The sequence below is a fragment of the Amphibalanus amphitrite genome, unplaced genomic scaffold, assembly GCF_019059575.1.
Source record: "Amphibalanus amphitrite isolate SeventyFive unplaced genomic scaffold, NRLGWU_Aamphi_draft 002221F_arrow, whole genome shotgun sequence".
NCBI lineage: Eukaryota > Metazoa > Arthropoda > Thecostraca > Balanomorpha > Balanidae > Amphibalanus > Amphibalanus amphitrite.
The window spans coordinates 13,086-22,293 of NW_024883711.1; the positions used below are offsets into that span (position 1 = coordinate 13,086).

The 9,208-nt window shown below is 51.2% G+C and overlaps 1 protein-coding gene across 1 annotated transcript; it reads right to left on the reverse strand.

Annotated features, from left to right (window-relative positions):
* Nucleotides 1-7,620: 7,620 nt before the first annotated feature.
* On the reverse strand, nucleotides 7,621-9,145 carry LOC122376643. The gene is made up of 3 exons (XM_043356543.1): nucleotides 8,679-9,145; nucleotides 7,980-8,352; nucleotides 7,621-7,773 (listed from the first exon to the last, which is right to left on the reverse strand). The coding sequence occupies exons 2-3, from the start codon at nucleotides 8,344-8,346 to the stop codon at nucleotides 7,640-7,642; spliced, it is 501 nt and encodes a 166-aa protein (XP_043212478.1). The 5' UTR covers nucleotides 8,347-8,352; nucleotides 8,679-9,145; the 3' UTR covers nucleotides 7,621-7,639.
* Nucleotides 9,146-9,208: the final 63 nt, after the last annotated feature.

Here is a 9,208-nt window from a genome sequence, read left to right on the forward strand (position 1 = left end):
ATGACCCACTGAAGGTCAATGCCAATTTCCGGACATAGTTTAAGTTTGTCCTGTATTATCCAATGGATGACAAAACGACTATTGAGTCAGGATGACGAAATTAAAACATCACAACGGCATTATTGTCCCACAGGATGTGCCATCACGGTAGACTGCGCATCTACCAGGGGCACCAGTGGTTGCAGGGAGGGGGCATCGCTCCCCTCGTCCGAGGCCAGCTGCTACGTTTGCAACATCAGCAGATGATACCACAGTCAGCCCGACGTGGACAAGATACCAATCTCCCTTCCCCTCTTGCTGCACCGTACGTATGAACAGCCATGAACCTCAGTCATGAGCTGCAGGGGCTACTGCGCGGCCGGCGCCGGCCCGCTACACCCACTATCCCGCCCCCTCCCCCCCCCCATACCATCGAACATGAGCCTTCGAGGCTGCCCATGCACCGGCGTAGTTCACGGATCCCCCGCTAGGCGGCAGCACCGCTCACGGTCGGCTGCCGGTCAGACTCGCGGTGCATCGATTGAGATCCAGAAGCGACCCGAAGTTCAATGGCTCCACTGCGTAGCGCGCCCGACTGTCCAAGAAAGGAAAGAGAAAGGGTATGGGATTGGATTCGCTATTATACGCTAGACTGGACACTGTCGAGTGTCGACGCCGATGAAAACTGGGTCGACTGTCGAGCCCTCTCGGGGCTCGGGGGTAGTGACCTGACCGTAAGGCAGCTGGCAGCAACGATGACCGGTTCATTATTGCGAACATGCGTATGGGTCAAACCCCGGATGTGAAAGTGGGCGAGAGTCCCATCCCATATTGGTATGGTAAAGTCGACGATGATATTACGTGCTCCCAGATACGAGAGCGGCTCATCTTAATTCCACCGCCCACGTATTGTGGGCGTGGTGGCCCGTGGCTAGGTAAATGACAGAGGTCAAAGTCCTTCGCCACTTCAATCCGAACGCTGAACTTCAAATTCACGTGGCAACCTAACAGGAGGACTACTTTGATCGGTCACCGTACTGCCTGCCAAGTAGGTACGAAAAGTCGTCACACTCTGCTGTGCATCGGCTGCGCGTACTGAGGACTCTCTCAATTCAAGCTGGCATTCCACATGCATGTGCGACCAGGTGCTCCATTATGCACTAGCCTGTGTGCCGCAGATAGAAAACTGAGTTATGGTTCGCACGACCGTGCCCGTCAAAGGTAACCATTCAAGACCCGCACGAAACACAAATTGATTCGATTGGCATAAACCGGGCTTAGCTCTAATACTCCCTTTGCGTCGGTATAACCCGGTGTCGCGCGAACGGCGAACTAATCCAATAGGTATTCGTTTAAACTTAAAGCCCTTCTTTCAAGAAAGCCAGACATATGCACGAATCATCAAAGTACCGTGTACCGAATCTGTAGATGGCAAGACCGTGCTCGTAAAGTATATAGTCGACATCTCTACGTTAGCTCAGCGATTTTCTTCGCACTTCGCAGTACCTACCTACACCGATCACAAACGCCATGCTCCTCTGTAACAAACCGTGCTCGCACACCCGTCTCACTCAATCAGCTCCCTCACAAAGACGTGTTAGGGAGACAATGGTCGCGTCCTCATCCTGTCTTTGTCTTGAATCTTGACATCAATTCGTCCCAACTGGCGAACACGATCTTGACATCAATTCGTCCCAACTGGCGAACACGCCCGACCTTTTCTATACGAGGGGGTATCGAAAAGTTCTGATCATCACCATGAATTAGATGTGATAAAAATCTGATTTTTTTTACATGATGTTCATTACTCCTTTACAAGTCACCACACACGACCGCAAACTTATTGCATCGTTTCTTCAGCTGCCTCAGGCGGTCATTGTAGGACCTTCGCACTGCCCCGTAAATCACTGCTCCACCTCATCAATGACGTCATTTATGTCCTTTAAACACCGGCCATAGTGTGGATTCTTCATCTCTCGTAACAATCAAGAGTCAGTTAATACCTGGTCAGGTGCATTTGTTAGATGCGGTAGGATTTAATGTCCACATCATGTTGTTTCTTTAATCGCAGCTCAGGGCGAATGGGCGGGGGCGCCGTCGGTGCGGATAAAACATCTTTCTTGGGCTTTTTTTGCGGCGATTTTGCTTGAGGCCATCTCGCAACTTCTTAAAAAGTGTGCAGTAGTGCTTGCTTATCATTATCCGACCATCATCAAGACAGTCGGTAATGACTATCCTACGCCAGATCCAGAACACTGATAGCATTGACCTTCCATATCGGCTTCTGCATCTTCGCCTTTTAAGAAGGACAGACAGGGCCTATTTTAACATGTTAACTGGGGGGGCAAATGCCCCCGCACTCAACAGAATTGCCCCCCCCCCCCCCCCAGTTGTCGAGATTTGCCCACTTTAAAAATGAGCATAAAGGAACAGGGTAACAAACATACTACTGTGACTTGTTTTGCAATGGATGTCAAATGAGTCAGTCTGCAAGTAATGACCAGTGGTGGATCCAAGGGTGGGTCATATGGGTCATGACCCCCCCCCCCCGCCCCCTTGGGTCCCGGGGACACCACAGGCCTGCCAGGGGCACCACCGGCTTGTCAGGGGCACCACAGGCCTGTTGGGAGCAGTGCTGGAAATGAGGCCACTTTTTTTTTGTTGGGTTAGGCCCTTTCGGTCGACAAGACCATTGCAGAGCCGGAAGGATGATAGGAATTAGGGGGAGACATTGGTCTGGGCAGGCACACTAGTGAGTCGCCGGGGCTGAGCCCGTCCAGAGGACAGGCCACCCAGCCCCAAGGCACTCACTGCACCCGGCTACGGGGTGCGCTCCCTCAGGAGCAGCGGTGCCGCTCCAAGGGAGCAGCCCGCATGAGATAAAGTTGCCTGTCCAGCCCGGAGGGGGGTTGCGGTGTGGAGGAGAAGGACTTCAGTATCCTGAGGATAGAAGCACGGAACGGTGAGGCCACTTTCTGGTCCCGGCCTTTTATTCTCCGGGTGGGTGCCCCGTCTAGCGCTTAGCCTTTCGGGACCCGCTCAGAGCCGCGGTTGTTTTCGCCGCTCGGCCCTTTCGAGATGCAAAGTTGATAGTCACACGAAGTTTATTTGGGGCCTCTGAAAATGCGAATTCGAAATTAATCGATTTTATAAAACATTTTTTCTTTCATCTACACGCATACATTTAACAGTATCTCCAGACTAAGCTGGTTTGGCTGGCCCTAAATAAGCTTCGTGTGACTATTAACTTTGCATCTCGACTAGGGCGAGCGGCGAAAACAACCGCGACCCTGAGTGGGTCCCGAAAGGCTAAACGCTGGACGGGGGTAATCCACCCGGAGAATAAAACGCCGGTACCAGAAAGCGGCCTCATTTCCAGCACTGGTTGGGAGCACCATCGGCCTAGCAAGAGCACCATAGGTCTGCGCCAGGGGCACCACAGACCTGCCAGGGGCCCCATCGACCTCACAGGGGCACTTTGGGCCTGTCAGGGGCACCACGGTCCTATCGGGGGCACCACAAGTTTTTAGGGGTACCACAGGCCTGCAGGAGCACCATCGGCCTAGCAAGAGCACCATAGGTCTGCCAGGGGCACCACAGACCTGCCAGGGGCCCTACCGGCCTCGCAGGAGCACCACATTGGGCCTGTCAGGGGTACCACCACAGACCCGCCAGGGGCACCACAGGCCTGCCAGAGGCACCACAGGCCTAGCAAGGGCACCACGGACCTGTCAGCGACACCACGGGCCTGTCGGGGGCACCTCAGGCTTGTCAGGGCCAAGGGACACCATCAGTCCTTTCAGGGGCACCTCAGGCCTGTCAGGGGCACCAGAGGCCTAGCAGGGACACCACATGCCTGACAGGGGCACCTGCGGCCTCGCAGGGACACCTTGGACCTGTTAGTGGCACCACATGCATGTCGGGGACACTCCAGGCTTGTCAGGAGAACTACAGTCCTGTCAGGGCCCAGGGGCACCAGCGGCCTAGCAGAGGCACCATCGGCCTAGCAGGGACACCACCGGCCTCGCAAGGGCATCATGGGCCTGTCAGGGGCACCATGGGCCTGTCGTTAGAACCTCAGGTTTGTCAGGGGCACCACAGTTCTTTCAGATGCACTGGCGGCCTAGCACCATAGCACCATGTTTGGCCGGGATCGCGATTCGGCGTATGTCGCCTCGCATTAGCCGCGCGTTTGCAGTCTTTTCGTGGTTTCAAACGTTCAAACATGGGATATGATGTTGCTCCCATGCATTAGGGTGGGTGTCAAGGTCACCGGAAGGTCAGGTCAGGTCATTTACCTTTGATGACCTCGGTTCACATTTTCGAGTTTTATACGTTTCTAGGCTAGTTTTTTAGCTGAATTCGAATTTAGCAACCATTTGACCGTTTACGAAGTAGTTTTGGTGCCTTCGTAACATGTTACGAAACTGTCAGAGGCGGTTGCCACCTACTACGAATACCCGGCAAAACGCTTACTGGTTGACCTGACCTGAGCCTGACCTGACCCGACCTGGCCTGAATGCATGAAGACATCATCTATGATCATAACTAAGTACTAACATGATATTCGTGATCAGCTCCCCGAAAAAAAAAACATGGCACCCACCCTTTACGACGCTCTAACAGGTTACGATTTTCCCGACGTTTGGGTCATTGACCTGACCTGGAAGGTCAACCGATGACCTAGGACCTTAAAATTGGGTATCATCGGCTTACTGTCATCACGGGCAGCACGGTCGTTTTTTCCGCGAAGCTCTGGCTCGATCAGGGGCGAAACGGCAAGGGGGAGGGTCCAACGGACCCCCCATACCTATACGTTCGCAGCTGGAAAACACCAATACGGGCGAGGGTTAATGGATTATTAAAGACAATTTTCCAGGTTGCCCCCCCCAGTCAAATTCCCTTAAAATAGGCTCTGAGGACAGATGTGCCGTGCTTAAACTTCTTGATCATCTTTTTGTCTCTGGATAATTACACATAAACCCAGCATTCGTCACAACTCATCAACTGATCGAAGATGTCTTCAATTTCCTAAAAAAGGCCTAGTTTTTATTTCGAAAGGCCAAGACGCATTTTTCTCTTGAACAAAGTAGACACACGAACTTCTAAGCGGCCTGACTCCTTTATCGTCTGTAGTTCTTCGCTGATAATATTTTCAGGCACTGCCAGCATTGAGACCTTTCTGTTGCATAATCATCTGAAAGGTCACACGACGATATGTAAGGGTGAGGTCCTCCACTTCCTTCACAGTCACCACCTTGTCAGTCATTGGTAGTCACTCACTTTTTGACTTCCCTGCAAGGGCCATGCAACCAAGTTGAAAATTATTTCTTCATTTTCGGTAAGTGCATGAGATGGGCTTTCCCCGCCATAAACTAATTTCACGTTCTTGATGCATTTTCTCAGTGTGATACCGTTTCAAATGCATTAGTTGGATGACGGTTCGGTCCTCAATGGGCCCAACACTAATCTTTTTTACTTCTAAGTCTCTCCTACATTATATAATACTGAACGAGGCCGGTGTAAATAAATTTTCAAGACCGAGGTCCTTACTGGATTTTTGAACGAGGCCGAAGGCCGAGTTCAAAAATCAGTAAGGACTGAGGTCTTGAAAATTTATCACCGGCCGAGTTTGGTATGTATTTTACTGTATGCCAACGATAAATTTATTTTCTGGACCGAAGCTCTTAGCCGACTTAGGAACGAGACCATTCCAAAATGTTGGCTTAAGTGCATTCTGGTAATGCATTTTTGACCGTGGTCAACTTGCTTACACCAGTTATTACCACACCCCTCTGGCTAATGTATTTGAATAGGCCAGGCATACAGTAAAAGATAAAACCACTTCTCAGGATTCTCTTTGCCGGAACATTGTTCTTAAGAACCAAATATCACACCAACCAAAAATCGGTCTATATCTTCTATGTGATGATCAGAACTTTTCGATACCCCCTCGTAAAAAAAACTGCGTCCTCGCCAGGGTCTGCAGTGTTGGACTTCAGCCCGGTACCGTTTTGGAGCACGCAATACACACACATTTCGTAATGTAAAATGTGTATGCTGAGTTTGGTTATACGGTAGTCGGCAGCAGTACAAGACAGCAACACATGTAGGTAAACCATCCAGCATGTGTATCAAATCTTCACATTTCACCCATCCCACGTGCTAACATCTCACAGCACACGCGACACACAGTTGAAATTAGGGCATTTTGCAACTCGCATGTTCATTTAATCGTATCGCGACCTACCTTAAATCACAGAAATCAGATAAAGATACCGGAACAAATTACCGGTGGCAGGTGATGCAGGTCGGACATACTTTATAGCATGCTATCAATATCAATCAGTCGCAAATCAAGATAGCATCAGCCGTCGTTATAAGACAAGTCGTACCTAACAGTAAGGTATTGTTACCAAACCAACCAGTTGAGAGCCAACGCTTCCAGTCTTGGACTGGACCGCCGATAGGCTAGTTAATACAACAATCTTCTCGGTGACGAAAGTTCAGTAGGCGCGAGTTCCTGGAACAGTTGAGCAAGCCAGTAGGTCATTTAGTGGACTTGAGTAATGTAGTTCGGTGTCAGCTCTGTAGCTAGGCGGGTACGCGGGCGCGGTACCTCCCCCGGTAGGTGGACTACGGAGCCGCAGCGCAAGCAGTCAACGACCTCCCGTCGTGCGCCGTCTGCTCGTGCAGATGAACGCCTCACGCGACACCACCTACTGCCACCGCTTCCAGGTGACCGGCGAGGCAGTACCTGCCGCGCCGGTGTCCCTACTATCGCAAATTGACGAATACCTATTACAAAACGATAGCCCTAGTTTTGTCTGTTCTTAAAATAATAAAAGCGCGATGATAATACAGCACGGTATAGCCACAATCGAATTCACAATATGAAAGCCCGCTTATATGATGACTCACACGATGGGAAAGTCACTGTAAGGTCGTCCCGCGTATGAATGAACTAACACTCATTTCACCGTGAACATCCGTAAAGCAGAGCGTGATCGTCACTAGTCAGCCGCCCACCCTGCCACCATCCCTCTGCGGGGCTCCTTTTCAGTAACTGGCGCGTGCACACTTAACTGTACAGTGTACAGTCTGTCTTAAAAGTACCGCGCAAAGTGACGGTGGATCCATCAAGCCTGACCGAGGAAGGGCCTGCTATAATTTGAAAGTCACCGAACCAATGGAGCTGGGGAATGGACGAGGATGTCCATTGCTTCGGTGACTCAAATTTGGCAGTCCTTCATCGGTCAGGCTTGATGGATCCACCGTCACTTTGCGCGGTACTTTTAAGACAGACTGTACAGTGTACAGTCTGTCTTAAAAATACCGTGCAAAGTGACGGTGGATCCATCAAGCCTGACCGAGGAAGGGCCTGCTATAATGTGAAAGTCACCGAAGCAATTGACCTGGGGACTGTACAGTCTGTCTTAAAAGTACCGCGCAAAGTGACGGTGGATCCATCGAGCCTGACTGAGGAAGGGCCTGCTTAATTTGGGTCACCGAAGCAATTGACATCCTCGTCCATTCCCTAGGTCAGTTGGTCGGTGACTTTCAAATTAAAGCAGGCCCTTTCTCCGTCAGGCTTGATGGATCCACCGTCACTTTGCGCGGTACTTTTAAGACAGACTGTACAACAGTGGACCCAACCCTGTCAGCTGCTGGCACCCTCTGCAGGGATCCCTCCCAGTAGCCGTCGCGTCTCCTGAAGCCCAGTGGCGATCTCTGTATTTTCAGGCTCCAAGGACTGCGCCAGCATCAGGTCGCGTTCTGCCTCCTGGAAATAGCCTGTGGGCACACAGCGAGAGGCGTGTAAATATTCCTTTCTGTCTCAGCGGGGTGCATGACAAAAATTCACACTCATGTGGCATTATACAGTTGCAAAAGATCGACCCTAGGCGGAAGAATGTCACCATACCATCGACAATTAGTATGTGGAACGCTGATCATCACTGATGATAAATCTTGTAGGAGCCCCGTCTAGCGCCACTCACCCATCCTGTAGCGGACGATGGCGCGATTGTGCGCGGCCGCGGCTAGTCTCGGCCAGGCGTCCAGCGCAGCGCGGTACTCTTCAGCCGCCTCGTCAAACCTCACCTGGCCATACAACAACAGCCCGAGCCGGTTATGGAGCCGCGCCCGCCGCTCGGCTGGCCAGTGACCTGCCGAAGACAGCTGCTGCCGACAGGAGCGCTCCAGCTCCAGCAGCTCCGCGGCTCCCACCGAGAGATCGGGATCCGTGTCCAGGTCCACGACCGGGACCGGATCCGCAGCCGGAGCCAGGCTCTGTTTCGGGTCGGGATCCGCGGTTACTTTTGGCGTTGCGTGTTCTTTAGATGCGATGTTGGTATTGGAAGCCATGAGAACCTGCGGGAAAGGAGGCCAGAGTAGCGAGCACGATAAACATGGGTGAAGTTCGACGGCGATTCTACCATCACCTTGGCTTATGGCTGAGACGCCAATGGCCCGAAATTAAAAGAAGGCTCGTGACAGCGCCTCACACTTTAGAGGAAGGTTTAGGCACCTAGGCAACCCTGCATTACCTCTTGAATAATGTTTTCGCCACATCCCAACCGGCTAGTAAGCAGTAAGGTCATTAGGGGACGGGACGAAAAACGCATGCGAGGGCGAGGGCGGTACGACGTTGACAATTGACGTAATGCAATTACTAGTCGCTTGAAGCTTGAACTCACCGGTCACCCTTCACCAGTAATGCGTGAATTAAGAGAAAACGGAACCCTTTGCGAGGCTGGATAGAGCGGTGCGTTCGAGGGCCTTGGCGAGGTTACAGTCGATCACGTGGGCGAGGTCATCGGTCACTCGTACCCCGAGGTCAGGTGAGGTTACACTCTTTACACTGTAGACTGCGGCGGTAAACAAGTGACAAGCAAAATGCAAACAAACGAAGGTACCACCAGAGTAGCAAAAAATTGACGTCATAAAATTGAATTAGTTTTCTGCATGGGTATTTGATTACAAAATGATTTTAAAGTCAGGTGCTTGATGATATCAGCTATTAAGTCACAGTACGTTTTTCTAATCGATGGCTCTTTCGCCAAAAGTGCAGAAAATTGCACAGTAATAGCCGCTAGCAAGAGGCATATTGCATCGGTATTATTACGTCACCTTTTTTTTCCGTTTATTTAGAAGCCAAACAACTGAGGACGAACGCATCTCATAACAAAACACAGGAAACGATGAGCACATAAACTGTTTCCCGAGT